This window comes from Vombatus ursinus, unplaced genomic scaffold, assembly GCF_900497805.2.
Source record: "Vombatus ursinus unplaced genomic scaffold, bare-nosed wombat genome assembly UNPS02014803.1, whole genome shotgun sequence".
Classification (NCBI taxonomy): Eukaryota; Metazoa; Chordata; class Mammalia; order Diprotodontia; family Vombatidae; genus Vombatus; species Vombatus ursinus.
This window is the reverse complement of record NW_020954581.1, coordinates 962,219-983,899: the sequence shown is the minus strand read 5'-3', so window position 1 is coordinate 983,899 and position 21,681 is coordinate 962,219. Positions and strand designations below refer to the sequence as shown.

Genomic DNA, 21,681 nt, shown 5'->3' with positions numbered 1-21,681 from the left:
TCTTTCCAGTTTTTTCTGAAATGATATTGCTCATCATTTCTCATAGCACAATAGTATTCCATCATAATCATATGCCACAATTTGTTGTCATTCCCCAATTAATGGGCATCTCCTCAACCGCCATTTCTTTGCCACCACAAAAAGAGCACCTATATTTTTGTACAAATGGGTCTTTTTCCTTTTTCTCTGATCTTCTTTTGAGATTCTTAGCTTTTTGTTCTTCCTGATCAATTTCATTATTATTTTTTCTAGTTCTATAATGTAATCCTCTGGCAGTTTGATTGTTATAGCACTGACTAAGTAAATTAAGTTAGGTAACACTGTCATTTTTATATTATTTCAGGCTACCCATGAAAAATTAATATTTTCCCATTTATTTCAGTCTGTATTGCTGTAATATTTGTTTGGTAGTTATACTCCAATAGTTCCCTAGTGTATCTCGGTAGCAGCCTATCTTTCCAGATCTTATTTCCTATCACATACTCTACGCACAAATCAAACTGATCTGTGTGCTGATCTCTTTACACTGCAGTTTATCTCCCACTGCCATGCCTTTACACAAGCTTATCTCAAGTTTCCTCCTTGCTCATACCTCCTGAAAAACCTATCTCCTTTAAGGGCTCAGTTCAAGCGGCCTTCAAGAGCCCTTTCTTGATTCTGCCAGTTACTGGGGTCTCTTCACTCAAGTCAATGTGTATTTACTGCATATATTTCCTATATTTACTTATCTGGCAACATGTTGAGTTCCTCTAATAGAATGTAAGCTCTCTGAAGGCATAGACTCCATCCTGCACTTGCATGCCCAGAGACCCACACAATGCCTAGCACGTTAGGAAATGTTGGTTGATAAATGTACTACAAACTCAATGACAGAAATGAGTAATATGACTTACAACAAAAGTCGCTTGACCTTGGAGCGCATTAAGGGAAGGCTAATCTCTAGAAAGAAGGAACCAGTCCCTCTGTCCTCTGCCCTGGTCAGACCACATCTGGAATATTCAGTTAAGTTCTGGGTGCCACAGTTTAGGAAGGATATTGATGGGCTAAAGAGCTTCCAAAGGAAAGAGCAATCAGGATCATAAAAGCCTTTTTGGTTGGTAAAAAGTTTGGTTGTAAGAACTAGGGATGTTTAGCCTGGAAAATCAAAGGAGGAGAGGGGAATACGATAGCTGTTTTTCAAGTATCTGAAGGGCTGTTATGTGAAACTTGGGTTATATCTGTTCCTACACCACAGGTTTTAGGTAAATGCTTCCAGCTCCCATCATAACCTGGAGCAGTGAATCAAAGTTGCAAAGAGGCAAATTTGAGATGCGGGAAAAACTTCCTAATTATTAGAGCTATCCATAAGTGGAACAGTCTGCATAGCAAGAGAGGGGGTTTCCCCTTCTTGGAAGTCATCAAGCAGAGGCTAAATGACCAGCTACCAGGTATATATTTTAGTGGAGATTCTTGCTCACATGTGGATCAGACCGAATGCAGCCACCTAGGTTCCTTGGAACACAGAAATGCTGTGATTCTATGAAGTAATTGTTACCAAGGACCCCTGTAGACTGATAATCTATGATCTGAGAATGACAGGACAAAAATACATGTGATAACTACCCATCTTATCTTCTCAAATGACTGCCAAGTTCTTTAAAGCTGACATTCTCAGAATTAGAAAGTCTTCCCTGTTCTTGGTTCCATTTCTCCACTTAGCACCACCCTTCCTTACGCTTGATGCCAGTGACTAGGGAATCTGCCTCTACCTTTGCCCTGCCAAGAATTTTTTTTTGGCCAAAGATCAATGAGGCTTCCTTAATTCCTCTTCCTCAGGATACAGATACAGCACACAGGGAAGTAGGTGGCATGTAGAGTACGTGTCATATAAAGGAAGAAGCCCAAAATACAGCAGGTAACAGGTTCCTGTGGGAGGCTGTGTTTCCTCTTCTTAATCTTGAAACTGTCAAGTTCACAACATTTTCAGTGTAATCAAGAACTCACAGGATTTCCCTTGACTCTTTAGAACACACCAGCAAAAGGTATGGTTTAAATAGCTGTTGTTGTTTTTGTTTTTAATACCACATTGTAAGCTCCTTGAGGACAGGGACAAATCTCTTATTGACATTTGTATCTGCCCCCTCCCATACCTGGGCACAAGGCTCTTCACATATACTAATATGCCCAGGACTTGAGATTTCATGGTATAACAGACTGAACGGGCCTATAATGACCCAGGGCACATATTGATGGGATTTAGAGACAGATATCCCATGCCTCTAGGATTTGCACCTTTGTGGGGAGTAGGAAAAGGGCTATAACCAGGCAACCAAGTCTTTTACTCTCTTGCCTTCTTACCCTGGCAGATCACTCCACCTGTGCAGTTCTCTCTTCCCACTCGGGAATTCTTCCCAGAATGTCCATTTTGCAGAAGTGCCCAGGTCAGCCATGCTCACTCTTTTATTCCTTCCCCAGCTTTTCTTCTTGACTCTCCAGAATTCTCAGTGCCTCCTTCTCACCCATTTCAGCTCTCTTTTATTTACTGTCTTCCCTCCTTAGAATGTAAGCACCCTCAGGGCAGAGACTTTTTTTTTCTCCTTAAATTTGCATTCCCAGCACTTAGCACTGGGCCTGGCTCATATTAAGTGTTTTTAAAATGTTTGTTGACTAGACAAATCAGATATTTGTGCTCTAGGGGTATGTTGCTTTGTGGAGTTCAGAATAAGAGGCATTTTCCCTAGTCATTCTGGGTAGGAAGTAGTCTGGCTCCAGACCAGAAACTGGGGAGAAATCATATACATTAGTTTAGGAGATAGATTACACAAGAATAAATGGGCTCTGTGATTTGGGAGCAAGGTGAAGTCTCAGCTCAAGCAAGGAGTGAATCATCTCACCCAAAAAGTCCTCTCATGAGCCTATGGGGTACAGACATTGGGCATCAAGGGCATGATGGGTTGCTGACTAACTCCACATACTTATGACTCTAGGAAGGTCTCCTACCTGCCATTCAGAGTCTGTACCTCCTCCCACCTCTCTCTCCACTCAGGGGTCACATTTCCCTGCATGGTTGTAATATCACAATGCTATCCTTTGGAGGATTGCAATCCCACATGGATAAAGAGCTATGATGGGCATAGGAATTCCTACTGTGGGAACAGATTACATTCTGTAACCTGTTTGTAACTATAGTCTTAGGCTAAATGACTTGCCCATGGTCTCGCACTAGCAAATGTGAAGGGTGAGACCTAAATCAAAGTCTTCCTGCCTCCAAGTTCCATTCTGTTTGTGAGGGTAAACTGTGGGTAGAGGGCCTACTGAGGAGATCAGGGTAGAGGTAGCAGAGTGAGAAAATAAATATATGCACAAAAACAGTTTGACACCTTAGATAGAGGTGCCAAGATTGAGTTTATCTACCAAGGGACTCTTTAATTAGAGAAATATGTTTAAGTCATAAATCATAAATTGAAAATGAGTCATGAAGCTAAAGCTATGTTTATTTGCTGTCTGTCATTCTCTTCCTAAAAAGTTTGCTATTTCCACGCAGTAGAGAATATAATTAGGAGAGTGAAGTGGGTGTTCTTTTCTTCCATGATCACCTTCTAATTTTGTCATTTAATTTGATTTCCTCATTTCATCGCTTTTTCAAATGACAAGCCTTCTAGGCGAAAAATGTCCAGGCCTGACTCTGGTGCAAATTATTATCAGCAATTTTCCATAATATACCCCACTCCCACAAACCTCCACTCGAATTCTTCTCCAATACCTTATCATGGCTGAGGGGTAGCCCTAGGTTCTTACATTGCCATTGAGTCGTTTCAGTCATGTTTGACTCTTTGTGGCCCCATTTGGGGTTTTCTTGGCAAACACTCTGGAGTGGTTTGCCATTTCCTTCTGTGGCTCATTTTACAGATGAGCAAACTGAGGCAAACAGGGTTAAGTGACTCACCTAGGGCCATATAGCTAGTAAGCATCTGAGGCCAGATTTGAGCTCATGAAGATGAGTCTTCCTGACTCCACACCCAGAACTCTATCCACTGCACCACCTAGCTGCCCCTTAGGGTCTTGCAGGCTATGACTATCAATTGCCACCTCTGGCAGATCCAGAATGGAAACTAAGTGGAAACAGCTTTGAAGAGAGAATTATTGATGGATTGTGTGCCTGTTACTTAAGAACTGACCTGTGTGAGTTGGAAGACGTTCGGCAGTAGACAGTTGGCTACTGAGTGATAGGTTTTTTTAAAATTAAAATAACTCATGTGTATTATCAAGTAAGGCATGGTAAGATCTCACTGGGAGCCAGGGGAAGGAACATACCCACATGTCCCATTCATTCACATCCAATCTATCTTTTTGCTGCTCCTCACACACAACAATTCATCTCCCATCTGCACACCTTTGCCCAGGCTGTCCTTCCTGGTCTGGAATGCACTCTGTCTTCATCTCCACTTCTTAGAATTCCTAGTTTCCTTTATAGATGTACTCAAAGGCTACCTTGTTCAAGGCTTTACTGATCCCGTAAGGTTGCTAGTGTCTCACCCTAAAAAGGGATTACCTTGTATCGATTGTGCATATACTGATACATTCCTATGTTACATTACCCCATACAGGATACACGTTTCCTTGAAGGGAAGGATTATTTTGTTTTTGTCTATCTCCATCAAATAAAACAGTGCCTGGCCAATTCTATGTGTCTCTACACTTACTTTATGCATTGTCTTCTCTCCCGTCCCCCCATTCCCCGAAAGGGGCTGCTTTTTTTTTTTTTTTTTTTGCTTCCATCTGTATTCTCAAACAGAACTCATTTTATTTCCCACCGCGAATACATCCCTGGTCCAAGCTCCCCTTTTTCTGTTGACAGCACCCCTGTCCTGCTAGTCACTCATTTGAGTAAATGGATAATCTAGACCTTTCCAAATCCATGCAGAAATCTGTAGGTAGAATATCTTGAGCAAAGATATATTTCCTGTTATCATTAATATGATTTAAAATTACTTCAATGTTTCAGAGATTCTTGATTTCCTTTATGTGGGTATTCTCTACGGTTGGGGAACACTGTATCTCTAAGATGGTCTTCCTGAATCATGCAGCTGATAAAAAATCAATACCTAATAGCCAGCTCTCTGGTGGTCATTATCCCCACAAGCAGCTAAGCCAGTCCTAGGACAACAGATAACCTTGGACTTCCTGGCTTCCTTGGAGGGTCAGCTCATATACCACCTTCTACAGGAGGAATTCCTGATTCTTGAAGTTGCTACTGCTCTCTCATAGTCAACTAGCATTTATTAATTTTCTCACAGTCAACCAGCATTTATTAAGCAATTACTAGAGGTAATGTCGCATCTGTAAAATGGGAATAATAATAGCACAGTGCCCAGCACCTAATAAATGCTTAATAAATGTTTGTTCCCATTTCTTCTACTTTCTTACTGTGTGCCGGGTGCTCTGATTTCCCTATTTATCTGTTTACAAGGTGCATCTAACCAGTAGAATGTAAGCTTATAGAGGGTAAGGTTGTTTTCTATTTGTCTTTGAATTCCGCACCCATCATAGTGCCTTGCAAACAGTAAATTCTTAATAAGTGCTTGCTGGATTGTATGAACTTATACTCCTCTGGCTTAGGTTTCAACAGCCCATGTTCACTTCCATGCAAAGATGAAGCACAGGAGTATGGCTGAATGGCAAAGTCATTTATTGATACAATTCACTATTTTGTAGCTGGCATTTACACATCACTCAGGGATTTGCAAAGAGCTTTACATTTGTTATCTCATTTGGTCCTTAGAACAACCTGTGAGGAAGGTCCCCATTTTACAAAGAAGCCTTGGAGAGGTCAAGTGGCTTAGTGCCTAAGGAAAGATTAGAACTCAAGTCTTCCTTGACTCCAAACCCAGGCCTCTATCCACCACTCCAATAATCCCCCTTTGCCCCTCCCTTTATGTAGCCAGAGAACCAGAATCCTTTCATATCAAAACACTTAATTATCATCACCAATCTAATCTTAAAAGGAAATCAGGAATACAAAGAGAAATGGTAGCTTTTTAAGGGTGGTGCTTTTCATCAGTCTGAGAGGTGTTGCCATCACTATCTCCAGTATGAAGAGTCAGGAAAATCATCAAACAAGACATCTCACTTTTTCCTAGTCATGTCTTTATAGCCTGACTTACTTTGTTTTTGTTTGAAATATGAAACCCCAGAGAAGCATTTAATATAATATAAACAGGAACACATATTTCAAAGGCAAATGGAAATCATATTTGGATTACCCACTATTAGTATGAATAATTGAGAAAAGACTATAAAACAATGCGCTATCTTGGCATGGGGTAATTAAGTTGACACTTATCTGAATTTTAAGCCCAGGCACTCTATAGGGCTGTCTAGCTCCCACTTTATCCAGGTATCCTCAGCAAACTCAGCTATCTCAGTGTGCTGTAATGCAGTTGAAGATGGTTGATTTGACATTAGGTAATATCAGGACCTTGCAGAGTGAGAGAGTAAGGGAAAAGGTGTGGGGTTGGGAATGGGGGATCTTCATAACTCCAGAACACATAATATAGATGTTTCTCTAGAATAGCCTGCTGGTTATGGGCTGCAGTGAGGTAGAAACCACAAAGGGGATCGAAACTTCACAGGGAATCTAAGATTATACTGGAGTCTGCTCTTGATTGTCTACAGAATAAAATCTACACTCCTTGACAATGCATTCAAGGCCCTTTAGGATCTCATACCTCTCTGTCTTTTCACCCTTATCTCACACTCCTCCCTGTCAGGAATTCTGCACTCCAGGAAATTAGAATATTTGTCATCCTTCCTCTGTACCTTCTAGCTGTAGAATACCCTCCCTTCCCACGCTAAGTCTCCATCTCTGCTTTCGGAGATTCTATCCATCCTTCAACACCTAATGAATAATGAATCCTATGAAGTGGTAACATTATTCTACATATTTCCATTGGGCTGGAACCAATGACCATATTGTACATAATTATAACTTCAGATCATGCAAATTTGAATACATTGGACCACTTCAGGAGATTGATTATTGACACTAATAGGGACCTAGTTGTACTTACTACACTAATAAGGCCTGAGCTCTATTTACTCCATTTTCCATGAGGTCTTCCCTGATTTCCCCAGTTGGAAAAGACCTTTCCTTCCTTGAACCTCACTAAGCCCCCACTTCATACCTTTCCTATGCACTTACTGTGTTAAATTTTGCATTAGCTATTTGTGCCTTATCCTTTCAACTAACATGTAAGCTTAATGAGAGTAGGGATGATATACTATTGACTCTTGATTTGAAGCCATGGAAAGACTGTTAAATCAGGAGTCCTGGGCCTGAATTTGAATTTTAACTCTGCTGCCTTATTACCTATTGACCTTGGGCAAATCTCTCATCCTCCCTGGGCCTCAGTTTTTCCAATTATAAAATGAGGGGCTGGACAATATCAGTGGGTCAAACTCAAATAGAAATGATGATCCATGTTTGATTTAAAAAATCACAAATTAACATTATCTATTTTCTACTGTATTTTTATTTACTTGTGTTAAACATTTCCCAATTGCATTTTAATCTGGTTGGGCAGCAAAACACAACTTGAAGGTCACAGGTACTGAGGCTGACACCTTTGAGGTGTCACTGGAAGACCTCCAAACTCCCTGCCAGGTCTCGATCTATGATCTTTGAAAATCCCCTGGATAGGGGGCAGAGCCAAGATGGCAGAGGGAAAGCAGTGACTTGCTTGAGCTCTCCCCCAAACTCGTCCAAATACCTATAAAAATGGCTCTAAACAAATTCTAAAGCAGCAGAACCCACAAAAAGACAGAGTGAAACAAATTTCCAGCCAAACACAGTCTGGATGGTTGATCAGAAAGGTATATCGTGCCAGGTAGGGAGAGGAGCGCAGTTCAGCATGGGTGCACAGGCCGCAGCGACCTTGGAGCAGGCCTCAGAGGACTGAATCAAGGGCAGCTCTGGTGGTTTCCAGACTTCTCAACCCAGGAACACCAAAGACAACTTAGAAGGTCAGTGGGAAAAGTCTGTGACTGTGGTGAGAGAGGAACTAGGTCTCAGCCACAAGTCTCGAGTGCAGCCCAGGGCTGAGGCTGTTTCCTGAGCTTCCGGCCCGCAGACTGAGGGGGAATCAATTGGCTGATCTCTTTGCCAGTGCTGAGGCAGGAATCTCTTGCTTTACTGGTGCTTGGATCTGGGTCACAGTTCTGAGAGGCGGTCCTGGGGCAAGGAGAAATGCTGGTGTGGTAGAGCTTGTTGTGGCGGCAGAGAGAAAACACCTCACCCCTTATCATAGCACCTTGGAAGAACTGAAAATTTTCAGATCCCTAGAAGTATCTCTGAAAACAGCTGTACAAACCCCTGAAGCTTGGGACAGTACATTCTCCACATTGGATGCAGACTTTTACCTTAACAAAGAGTTTAAAACTGAAGTAATTGGCCTGGATCATGAGTAAGCAGCGCAAAAAGAGTCAGACTATATTATTTTACTTTGGTGACAAAGAAGATCAAAACATACAACCAGAAGAAGACAACAAAACCAAAGCTCCTACATCCAAAGCCTCCAAGAAAAATATGAATCAGTCCCAGGCCTTGAAAGAGCTCAAAACGGATTTTGAGAAGCAAGTAAGAGAAGTAGAGGAAAAACTGAGAGTGATGCAAGAAAATCACGAAAAACAAGTCAACAGCTTGCTAAAGGAGACCCAAAAAAATACTGAAGAAAATAACACCTTAAAAAATAGCCTAACCCAAATGCAAAAGAGGTCCAAAAAGCCAATGAGGAGAAGAATGCCCTAAAAAGCAAAATTGGCCAAATGGAAAAGGAGTCCAAAAGCTTACTGAAGAAAATACTTCCTTAAAAATTAGAATAGAGCAATTGGAAGCTAGTGACTTTATGAGAAATCAAGACACTGTAAAACAAATCCAAAAGAATGAAAAATTAGCAAACAATGTGAAATATCTCATTGAAAAAACAGCTGACCTAGAAAATAGATCCAAGAGAGAGAATTTAAAAATTATTGGACTATCTGAAAGCCATGATCAAAAAAAGAGCCTAGACATCATCTTTCAAGAAATTATCCAGGAAAACTGCCCTGATATTTTAGAACCAGAGGGCAAAATAGAAATTGAAAGAATCCACTGATCTCCTCCTGAAAGAGATCCCCAAAGGAAAACTCCTAGGAATATTACAGCCAAATTCCAGAGTTCCTAGGTCAAGGAGAAAATATTACGAGCAGCTAGAAAGAAACAATTCAAGTATGGTGGAAACACAATCAGGATAACACAAGATTTAGCTGCTTCTACATTAAGGGACCACAGGGCATGGAATATAATATTCCAGAGAGCAAAGGAGATAGGATTACAAGCAAGAATCACCTACCCAGCAAAACTGAGTATAATACTGCAGGGGGAAAAATGGTCATTCAGTGAAATAGAGGACTTTCAAGCATTCTTGATGAGAAGACCAGAGCTGAATAGAAAATCTGATTTTCAAATACAAGACTCAAGTGGAACATGAAGAGGTAAACAGGAAAGAGAAAATCACAAAGGACTTATTAAGGTTGAACTGTTTACATTCTTGCATGGAAAGATGATATTTGTAACTCATGAGACCTTTGTCAGTATTAAGGTAGTTGGAAGGGAAAAAATTATATGATTGTATATATAGATATAGACAGATAGATAGATAGATAGAGGGCACAGGGTGAGTTGAAAATGAAGGGGTCATATCTGGAGAATAAAATTAAGGGGTGAGAGAGGATTATACTAGGAGAAGGAGAAAGTGAGAGGTAGAACTGGGAAATTATCTCACAAAAAAAAAACAGTACAGAAAAGGCTCTTACAGTGGAGAGGAAACGGGGGAAGGTGAGACGGAATGAGTGAATCTTATTCTCATAGGATTTGACTTAAGGAGGGAATAACATACACACTCAATTGGTATGGAAATCTGTCTTACCCTACAGGAAAATGGGGGGGGAGGGGACAAGACAGTAAGGGGATAATAGAGAGGAGGGCAGATTGGGAAAGGGGGTAATCAGAAGCAAATAATTCTGAGGAGGGACAGGGTCAAAAGAAAGAATAGAATAAATGGGGGGTGGGATAGGATTAAGGGAAATAGAGTTAGTTTTTCACAGGATATCTACTATGGAAGTGTTTTGCATAACTGCACATATATAACCTATATTTAGTTGTTTGCCTTATAAATGAGGGTGGATGGGGAGGGAGGAAGGGAGAAAATTTGGAACCCAAAGTTTCAAAAACACATGTTTAAAAAAAATATTTTCACATGCAATTGGGAAATAAGAAATCCAGGAAATGGGGTACAGAAATCCATCCTGCCCTACAGGAAAATTGAAGGGGAAGGGGATAAGAGAAGGGGGGAGAGATAGAAGGGAAGGCAGACTAGAGGAAGGGGTATTCAGAATGCATGCCATCTTGGGGTAGGGGTAGGGGCGAGATGGGGTGAAAATTTAGAACTCAAAATCTTGTGGAAGTAAATGTTGAAAACAAAAAAATAAATAATTACCATAAAAAAAGAAAAGAAAAAAGAAAAAAATGAAAATCCCCTGGATCCTACAATAGTAGTCTGAAAATAACTAGTTACTTAATAAATGTTGGATTAAATTGCTTTAGTCCAGGGCATCTGCCTTGTCAGCTTGTACAGGGAATCCTCCTTATACCTAAGGAACAACATTCACCAAGTTAGTATGACGTAGTCCACTCTATCAGGTCATAGGCTTTTACTTGGCATTCATGTGTTTCCCTGGTACATAGTTCTATAAGTTCTATAAGCACATTTGAAGCTTCCAATTGAGAACTCACAAAAAAGCATTAAGTACAGAACACATTTTAACAAAATGCCCACAAGAGGTTATATGTTTATTTATACCTACGAAAGTCAGGCAGTATCAACATGAAGATTTTCATTAGAATGCGTTTATTCCCACAAGCCTATCCAGATGAAATTGTATCATAAGGAGTGTAGCTCAGAAATTGTGTTCCTTTTAATTTGTAGTTGTGTGATAATAGCAAGAAAAGGACCTGTTTTGTTACATGAGGGACATTCTGTGATGTCAGTGAGCTGAAAAGTCACTGTGAGTTGTTCACAGTATCTCAGGTCTGGAGGGAAGTCCAGAGGCCACGCAGCCCGACCCATACATGAAAGAGGATCTTCTCTTCAACATACCTGACAAGCAATCATCCAGCCTTTGCTGGAAGGCCTACAGTGAGGAGAAACTCACTCCTTTCAGAGAAAATCCATTCTATTCCTGGATGGTTCTCTTTGTTAGGATGGTTGTCCTTACATCAAAGGGAGCTAGGTGGCGCCATAGTGCACAGAGTGCCAGGAGTCAGGAAGACCTGACTTCAAATCTCACCTCAGACACCTACTAGCTGTGTGACCCTGGACAAGTCACTTCACCCATTTGCCTCAGTTTCCTCATCTGTAAAACGAGCTGGAGAAGGAAATGGCAAACCCCTCCAGTATCTCTGCTAAGAAAACCCCAAATGGGGTCACGAAGAGTCAGACACGACTGAAATGATTGAACACAACAAAAACCTTACATCAAAACTAAATTCAGGTCCAGCAGCTCAAGATCACAGATTTGGAGCTAGACGAGAAGTCAGAGGTCATCAAGGCCAACCTCTCCATTTTACAGATAAGAAAACTGAGGCACATAGTGATAGACTTGTCCATGGTCATGCGGGTCCTGCATAAATGTCATAGACTGGATCCATCGAGCCATGTAGCTGTTCCACCTATTGCTTCCACTTCTGTCTTCCAGGGTCATGCAGAACAAACTTCATTGATCTTCCACATGTCAGACCTTCCAGTGCTTGAGGAGAACTAACATGCTTCTCTTGCCTAGGCTGAATATTCCTTGCTCTTTCAACTGACCCTCAAATAGCATGACGCTGAAGGTCTTCACCATGTAGATTACCTTCCTCTGGACATTCTTCAGCTTATTAGAGTCCTTCATGAAATGGGGCATCCGGTTAAGTAGAGGGGTAGGGACTGGATCTACGATTTTCTTAATATGGGGAACTTCCAGATGAGAAAACTCCCTCCACAATGCAAGTCGGCAACATCTCTGCATCTTATTGTGACAAGAGTTGCCTAGAGCAGAGATTAAATTATTTTCCCAGGATGTGTCTGAGGCAGGGCTCAAACCCAAGTCTTCTTGCCTCCAAAGCCAGCTCTGTCTCCACTACTCACCACTGTTTCTCATGGCGCTCAGAACCGAATTGAACAAAACACTCTAGGAGGTGTCTGACCAGGGTAGAGTACAATGTGATTATCACCTTCCCATTTCTAGACGCCTGGTCTCTCTTAAGGCTGCCTGGTTGCTCGCCTGGCTTCTATATCCCAGTCTTGGCTGATATTTTGTTTAGAGTCCATTAACCACCGCCCCACCCCACCCAACCTCCATTCAGATGAACAGCTATTTAGCCATCCCTCCTCCACCTTGTTTTCAAGAAGTACCAAATTTTTCCTCCATGTTGTGTTGTCTGACATGTTTCAGCGGGCTTTACGGTATGCTTATCTATGTTTGTGGCGAGCAGAATGAGAAGGCATGGGCAGGTTGAGATCCGCACTGCTAGGGGGAGCACCCAAAGCAATGAAATCCATCAAAATGCTCCCCTGAGCTGCTGAGTCTCTTTGTCATCACTGCTTAAATCATCTCAGCAGAAGAGCCAGATTCCCTTGTGTAAGGCACTCTTGCTCCTTCAGGTCTTGGCTTCAAGCAGACAAAGTGCAATATTAAATTTTTTGACAATGACAAAGTGAACCAGACTGCCGCTACACACACATTCCTTTAAATGGAATGCATTATTTGAGGCTGCTACCATGATGTCTATTTGGATGGAAAGTGACTGCCTATATAGTTGGCCTGAAGAATTGGTTGGTGGAAAGTCAAAGTATCCAAGGCTAGGAATGTTATTTTGTCCAACACGTATGGTGGAATCTGATACAGGGGTATTCTCAGGTCACTGTGTTGTCTTACTGTTGTTTTTGTTGTTGTTGTTGTTTTTTATAAATGCTGCAGCACACAGATATAGAGGAGAAGAAGCTTTCAGAAGCTAGTACTGTTTTGATGGTAAAAAAAAAAACCCAATAAAACTACATCCACACTCATTTTAAAAACATATTTCTATATTAATGTTCAGGTGCATAAGAGGCCATGAATAATTTACCTGATGGAAAAGCTTTAGAAGCTAAACTTTCATTTGTTTGTCCTAAGTGGACTTTTATGGGGTTGTGGTTTCTATTAATGGGTGGATAACTAGCATCACAGTAATCAAAATTAATACGAAAGAAATCTGAACTCTGCAGCAACCAAAGATGTGAAAAAGCCATTTTCCTGGGCAAAAGCACAGAATCTATCCCACCATTCCTTGTTTACCCATGAAACTTTCCATAAAAAACCTCTTTGCCAACAAGTCTAATTTGAGTCAATGACATCTGATAACAATTACTTTCTACTCATCATTTTGCTCTTTAATTTCCAGGCTTCCATAATCAACTGCATGTAGACAAATTGTATTATTAGATGTACCCTGTCTTAATAGCATCCAACTTTTTCCTCCCAAATATTTCTTGCTGAAGCTATTCTCAAGAGCCAAGAGTGTAACCACACAATGGAAGCAGTTGTTGGGACTAGTTGGAGGCAACTTTGTATCAAGATATAATCATTTGTTGGCCGTATGAATAGCCTCCAGCACATGCATTCTACAGCTTTCCTTGAGTCAGAATAATTTCTAATTAAGGTGCAGAACAGTTTTCCCATATCGAATTTAAATAGAAGTATGGGGAATTTTGTGTATGCCCACTTTATTTTTTTTTTAATTCTACTTATCCTTAAAAGGGAAAACAAAAAAGGTAATAGCTGAGTCAGGATGGATTTAGTTAATGTCTGAAGTAGAATTCACGTGATTAATTACTTCTAAGATCAAATATAAAATCCTGCTTGACTTTGAAAGCCCTACATAACCTGGCCCCTTCCTAACTTTCCAGTCCCCTTACACTTAACTCCCTCTTCCCTCCAATCCCCACCTCTCCCAAGTATTTCTTAAACCAGTAACACTGACTGTCTTACTATTTCTCAAATTACACTTTCTATTTCCTGACACCAGGCTTCTTCTCTGGCTGTCCCCCATTCTTGGAATGCAGTCTCTCTCTTCATCTCTGTCTCCTAGCTTCCCTGGCTTCTTTCAAGTATCAGCTAACATGTCTACATCTGCAATAATCCTTTCTCCAATTTTCCTTAATCTTATTGGCTTCCGGCTGACAGTGTTTCCAATTCAATCTGTGAATATCTTGTTTATACATAGTTATTCGCATGTTGGCTTCCTCATTAGACTGTGAGCTCCTTGAAGGCAGGGACTATTTCCCCCCTTTCTTTGCATCCCCAACACTTGGCACATAGCAGGCACTTAATAAATGCTTGTTGAAAAATCTCAGGAGAGCCCTCGGGGGCATCTAATCTAATTCATACCTGAAGCAGGAATCCCTTTGACAACAAACCTGACAAAATGGTTATCCAGTCTCCACCTGAAGACTTCCAGTGATAGAAGAACATAGTATCTTCCAAAGCAATCCATTCCACTTTTGTACAGTTCTAATTATTTGGAATACTCTCATTATTGAATTGAATTCATCCTCTGTAGCTCCCTTTCACCAACTGCTACTAGCAAGGCCTTTAGGGCCCCTACTTCGATTAAAGGTTCATTTTAAGTGTTGTATCTTTCAAGAAGATTCTCCCAATTTCTCCAATTGCTAGCACCTTTCTTCAAATAACTGTGTGTTTATTTTGTATACATACTGTAGCTACCTATCTATTAACATATTCAATCTCCCTCATAGGAAGTAAATCTTTTGGGGGCTGTTCTAATCTCCCTTCTAGATATTTGCATACTCAGCATATAATAGGCACTTAATGCTTATTGATTGATTGAGGCCCAACAGAACTGATCTAATCCCCTTTCTATCTGACAGTCAGTTGGATGATTAGTTATAATTATGCAAAACTGGCAGAAGTTCTATCATCTGATAAACTAACCATTTCATTTTGATCAATGACATGGGGGGCAAAATAGTCCTGCTTTTCTTAGAATAAAACCAGAACCAGTCAAGTGTAGACTGTCACCTTCCTCATTGATACCAAAAACTCCATAATTAGCAACTCTTCCTTTAGGTCCAAGCATTGCCTTCTCTTCTCTTGATGTCCTACCTAAAAATGAAAATGATCCTAGGAGACATGCAATATGAAGTCCCTAATAAGTGAGTGAAAATGGGTTTCCACTATTCACCCCTAAACCCCAAATCCCCTTCTCCCCCTCCTCATCCCCAAGAAAGCCAAGGCAGCTAAACTGGGTTAGCCACTAGGCAGTAGATGTTCCCAACACACTTGAGGATTACACCAACCTCTATTCCACCTTAGTGCTACCTAGGTGACTCCTGCTATTGCAGAGGCTTTGTTTTTAAAGAAAGGAAAGAAGGTAAGCCAGGTAAAAACTCTCCGTCACTTAGCATAGTGCCTGGCACACAGTAGGCCTAGATCAATGTTGATTAATAGATTGATTGTCTGAGTGGTGGGAGGGGATGGAGAGGAAAATCGTTATTCTTATGTGTTTTTTTCTGGGTGTTTCTGTGAGGCCCTACGTTATTTGTGTCTCTGGGGGAGTCTTCTGGGTTGGGCAGAGCTATGAGCTGTCCAAGGTCTGACGCACAGGTCTCTGTGATGAAGACTCCCTGTCTCAAGGTCAGCCAGTTAGCTACATCCTTGACAACCTCTGAACCCTTCCCTATTCTCTCAGGCATGCCTTTGTCAGAGATCAGAGGACCCTAACTGCAGAAGAGACAATGTGAAGGCACTTGGCTGCCTGATGAAAGAGATGCTGAAAGGGAGAGACCATACAGAAAGCAGAGGGGAGAACCAGGTATGAACAGCAATAATAATAATTTGCCCACATGGTAAATTTCACTGACCACTAATCATGGATTTTAAAAGGTTTTGTGAAATGTAATTTGGTGTGTTAGATCAGATCTTAAACATTTATTTCAAAAGATTTGACATTCAGAATAATGATAGAGAGTGAATAAATATGGCGAATACACGCCTATCTTTAAAAATGCTGTTTCAAAAATATCTTTTAAATGTTGTCAATGTTATATCATCAAAAGTATGTTTATCACCAAGTAATTCCAATATGGAGTAAAGTTAATGAAGATAAAAATGGAAATTCATCTACTTATTGACTTCTACCTCCTACTTCTTAGGAAAATCCAATATTACTCACAAGGTTGGAGAATTTTTGGCAGTATGGTATAATTGATAAAAAGCTGGCCTCAGAGCCAGGAAGACCTGGTTTCAAGTGGAATATCTGATACAAAGTGGCTATGTGACCTTGGGCAAGTCACTCAACTTCTCTTTTTCAGGTAACCATCTAAGACTAAGTTTCAGAGAAAATGTCAACCTGTATTGGTAGAAGGAGTTTTCTATTCCAGTGAAATCACAGGGCCAGTCCCTATCTAATGTAGGCATTTGTCCTTAAAAAGAAGATATTGGATATCCATAATGCTAACTTGTTTTCAAGTAATTTATAAACTGACCAATAGTCAATCAGTTATTGAGGAATTACTATCCCTCTCCTCCACCGGATAGGTAGAGACTGGACCTATGATTTCATTGACATGGGTAACTCCCCAATATGCAAACTTCCTCTGCCAATGTACACGGGTACATTCTCTAAAACTGCCTATCTTAGAGAACTGCCATGAACACCAAGAGCTTGTGATTTGTGATTGTCCAGAGTTGCAGTCAGTAGGTGTCAGAGGCAGGACCGAAACCCAGATTTTTGTGGTTTGAAGATCAGCTCTCTCTCCACTCCACCACACTGTCTTTTAACCATTATTAACTAACAAAATGTCTTCAAACTAGTGTGAAAGATTGGACTTTCTTCAGAGGGAAGAAGAAGGAGAGGTTGGACTTTCTTCAGGGGGAAGAGGAAGGAATAAATAAGTAAGGAATAAATAAGGAATAAATAAGTAAATCAGTCTCCCCAAATGAAGGTCACCCAGATGTAATGCAAATCATTTGAGTTCAAATGCAGCCTAAGAGATTACACTCATAAAACTGAAATTCAGGGAGAAGTAAATCCCAGTTGTACTAAAACATCAGGGAAATATACTGAATGGTAGTTCATGCAAAATCCCAAATATGAATAAGGAAGAAGCATTATGGCTGATGTTGTTAAGTCATATCAGCTGTGTCCAACACTCAATACCCTTTTTGGAGTTTTCTTGACAAAGATACTGGAGTGGTTTATAATCTCCTTCTCCAGGTCATTTTACAGATGAGGAAACTGAGGCAAACAGGGTGACTTGCCCAGGTTCTAGTGTTTGAGGCTAGATTTGAACCCAGGTCTTCCTGACTCCAGGCCCAGCTCTCTATCCACTATGCCACCAAACCACCTAGATGGCTAATATAGAACCATATAATCTGAATAACCTGAATTATTTTAAAATCATAAAAATGGTACTTTTGGCTGTTGCTGAATCACATAGATAATATTTCTCCATTCACATTGTACTCAAATGCCTTATAGTGATGGGTAGAGAGGTCATTCTTGATTTTTTTCCTAGCAGCTGGACTGGTTCAGACATTTCATTAGTTTAAAAAAAAAACAATAGTTTGAACAACTATTCTGGGCAAGACACTGTTTAGGTGCCAGGGGCATGGTAGGGACAAATTTTTAAACAGTATCTCTGTTCAGTCAAACACATCGAATCTACTGAGGAGACAGGATATTTCACTCTGATTAGGAGTCTGAAAACCTAGGATCAAATCCCTGCTCTGCCATTTATTATGTGACCACAGACCATTTCTCTCTGAGAAGTCCATTTCCTCATCTTTAAAATGGTGGCGGTAATTCTTACGCAACCTACCTTTGTAACTTTGTAACTGTGTAACAGCAAACAAATGCCAACTGGGAATATTATTACTCACTGCTTTTATTCCATATTCTAGTTAGTTGGTCTCTACCTTAGTGCCAGGAATCCTATTCTAGGCTACTTACTTAAGAGGGACCCTTTCCAAGCATTTTACTGACCCTGGGAGCAACATGGCACATTAGATTAGGTTGGAGATTCAAAACATTAGCTTTACTTCCCATAAAGGGAAGGAGAAAATGCCATGTAATTGAATTAATGACATGAGCAACTCCAAATAAAAAGTGAATCCATTATGACCCTCTGTGTGTGTGTGTGTGTGTAGGGTCATAATGGATATATGTGTGTATATATATGTATATGTATATATAATATGTACACACACATGTGTATATATATGTGTGTGTGTGTTTATATATATACACACATACATACACATATATAAACCCGGACAGGAAAGAACGAAGTCAACTTACAATGTATTGCTCAGCACTTGGGAGGTCATTAACCACTTTCTTATTAGGAAAGTGACACCATCATTGGAAATCACAGGTACCCTAGAACAATTTACTGAAGGGAAATTGGACTGCCACCATCAAACAGGCACCATTCTGAAAAGCTCCAGAGAATGTTTCCATTTTCTCCTAAAGCACAAACTACATGCAGCCCTGTCTCTTGGTGAAGAGCACAGTAGAAATGTTTCCATTAGTACTGAACTTTTTTCAATTTAAAATTTGGTGGGAACCCCCATAAAATAAAAGAGTTGGGAGGCAAAAGGGAAAACAAGTGGTTGAGAAAGGAGACCCAATGTCCTTTTTTGTTCCCTGAAATATGAGAAAGGGGTTGCTGAAGAGGGTTATTAATTAATGGACTGTTTTTATTCACTAAGAATATGCAATGTCCTCTCAAACATGAAGCACCTATGTAAAATCAATGTAACTTGGTTCCCAAACTCCACCAAACACTTCTAACACGTGTCAATGCCCTAATATGTGAAAAGAATAAAGACAAAAAAAACTCCCAATATGAAAGAAAGCATCCAGCTTCTTGAAATGTTATTGAATGCTAACAGCAACCACTTCTTTGGGCCTTGGCTGTGAGTAGGCACTGGTGCAGCCCTGGCCAGATGGCATTTTAAAATCAAATCTCACCCTATTTGTTTCTCAGTGTTGACCTATATTGTGTTTGAAGCATTCCCTGCAATTTTCAGCATGCTGTTGTGGCTTTTTTTAATACAGTCGCTATCTCTTTAACACAACCAAAACAATCTCTTAATTGCTTTTAATGAGACTAAAAAATAACTCGATTTGGAGGGCAACATTTCTATTTAAAACACACACACACACACACACACACACACACACACACACACACACACACACACCCCAACCGCCCCACACAGACTACAGCTTTCCAAATATACTCCATTCATTCCAACACTTACCAAACCAACAAAACAGACCCACCCCCCCATCTGCATTCATTCACTCTCCTCTCCCATTCTGCATGACTCACTCGCCAGCATTGTAAAAGTAACCGAGATCTCAGTGAGCACGCTCGCACCCCCATTTATTCGGCCCCCAAACGGCTCCTGAGCAGCCAAGACGCTACTTGATCTCGGCTTCATTGTGACAAATGGGAGCATCTCCCTCAAGTCCCTCTCCCATCATTCCACCAGCCTGACTGCTTGCCACGCCTTAGAGCACACCGGGCTCTTCTCTCCCTGACAAACATCTGGGAGTTACATTTTCTTTTTCTTTTCTCTCTGGCTCTCTCTGCAAAACAAACAAACAAACAAAAATGCATGTGTGTGGGAGGTGGGGTGGTGGAAGGTCGGCTGGAGTGGGGCGGTTATCACGCACCCTGCCCAGTCCTGTAAGAAAGCAGAAATAACACTTCTAAGATCTTCAGCATCAGAACAGCACGCAACCCTTTGCAAAGAAATAGTCAGGGGATGATGACAATGAACTTCTCTGTGTATCTTTCTCTTTCCAATGCATGTGTGTGTTTCTCCGCCTCATCTACACTCTCTCCCAGAAATGGGAAGTTCCTAACTAGTGCGGGAGCCAATTCTCCCTTGATATCGGGCAAATGCCGCTGTGAAGTGGCGGGCGCGCGGGGTGGGGCGCCCCAACCAACCTGCGAAAGCCTCCCTCCTCTCTCAGCTCTGGCCAGCCTTGCCAGCACAGCCTAAAGCCTCTGCCTGGCCCCGGCGCGCCTCCCTACCTCGTTCCTCCGGCTCGCCGCCCCGGGTCTGGTGAGGAGGGCTGTCTCCTCGCACACCACGGCCACGTCCTCCACGAACACGCAGTCGGGCAGGCTCTCGTCCGCCGGCAGCTCCACCACTTGCAGCCCCAGCTTGTTCTTGAGCACCCCCACATAGAGCTGGTGCTCCCGCTCCGCCCGGGCGAAATCCACCTCGTCGCCCTTCTGGCGCCGGAGCGCGTGCTGGCACAGGGACTCGGGCAGTCCCCGCACCACGGCGTGGGTGACCCGGCCGAAGGTGGAGAGGTGGCCCAGTGCGGCCATGGCCAGCGGCTAGGGCTGCGGGGAGGACCCGGAGGCTAGAGGCGCGGGCGGCGAGGAAGGGCTGGCCCGGCGGGCGGCTTGGCCGGGCGCGGCGCGGCGCGGCGCTGCGCTGCGTTGTGCCGTGCGGTGACAGGCGGCCCCCCCCCCCCCGAGAAGGGCAGCGGCGACCACGTAACCGCGGCTCCTTCCCCTGGCAGCCGATGAATGTAGTGCAAAAAAAAGCTTCCTGCTCGCGACCAAAAAACCTGCCCGGGCTCACTGAGCATGCCCAGTGCTCCGGGCTGGAGCCACGCACGGGAGTTTCCGTGTGCGGATTCCAGGGCTCCCGGTTTTCGCCGCAGCCAAGGAAAGGGAGGTGGGGTTGGAGGGGTGCGGGGTACCGGGGCAGCCTCAGAGAGAGGCTGCTCCCAACCCGGAGCGGGCTGGAGAGGAGCAGCGGGGCAGGTAGAAGGGACCCAGGAGAAGCGCTGCCCTGACTTCACCTGTGCCCCACCGCCCAGCTGCCCTCCCTGCCCCAACACGGGGCAAATGTTATTTTCCCATGAGTAACTACCGCCAGGTCTGATAGGGATGCTTGTTTTTCCAGTCTTACATAATGGAGGCAGGGAGCAAAGGCCAATACCTCACGTGTCCCGTATGCCCAGGAGGCCTGTTTGCCTAAAACCTTCGGTGGAGAGCCCAGGACAGTGACTAACCTTTCCTTCCCTAGGAGTTGCTTTGCTTGCTTCTCCATGAAGAAATCTCCCCTACGCTTTACCCTCCAGCATGCTTGTTGGTCTTGGGAGTGGGTTGAGGATGTGGAGACAGTGACCCTAATGTGGTGGGGCGGATAGAAATCTGGCCCTGTGAATCAGGAAGACCTGGGTTCAAGTCCAAATTCTATCACGGAGAGAGCCTAGGCAAGGCATTTAAGCATCCATCCCCCCCCTCCCCCCCAAGCAACTTTCTAAGACTTTTACAAAGGAGGTGCACATCTGGCTTGGTAGGAGTCTTCTTAGCAGGAATTTCCTGCATCTGTGACATCAGAGATCCAGTTCCATGTCTAGGTATATGTTTAAAACCTCTGTAATTATTCAGAAGGATGGGTTGAAGGAAGTGGGAATGTTTAACATGGAGAAGAGAAGATTTTGAGAGGCAGGGTAGTGGTGTAGAAAGACTTCCATTTTGTTGGCGGAGTTGTGAATTGATTCAACAGTTCTGGAGAGCAATTTGG

General features: G+C 42.3%; 1 protein-coding gene across 1 annotated transcript in view; it reads right to left on the bottom strand.

The window, feature by feature from the left end:
• DDAH1 (dimethylarginine dimethylaminohydrolase 1) overlaps positions 1-20,483 on the bottom strand; it is a 199,758-nt gene extending 179,275 nt beyond the window's left edge. Inside the window, exon 1 of the mRNA XM_027873947.1 lies at positions 20,166-20,483. Coding sequence (XP_027729748.1) covers positions 20,166-20,468 — 303 coding nt within the window. The 5' untranslated portion in view covers positions 20,469-20,483. The remainder of the gene's footprint in view (positions 1-20,165) is intronic.
• Positions 20,484-21,681: the final 1,198 nt, after the last annotated feature.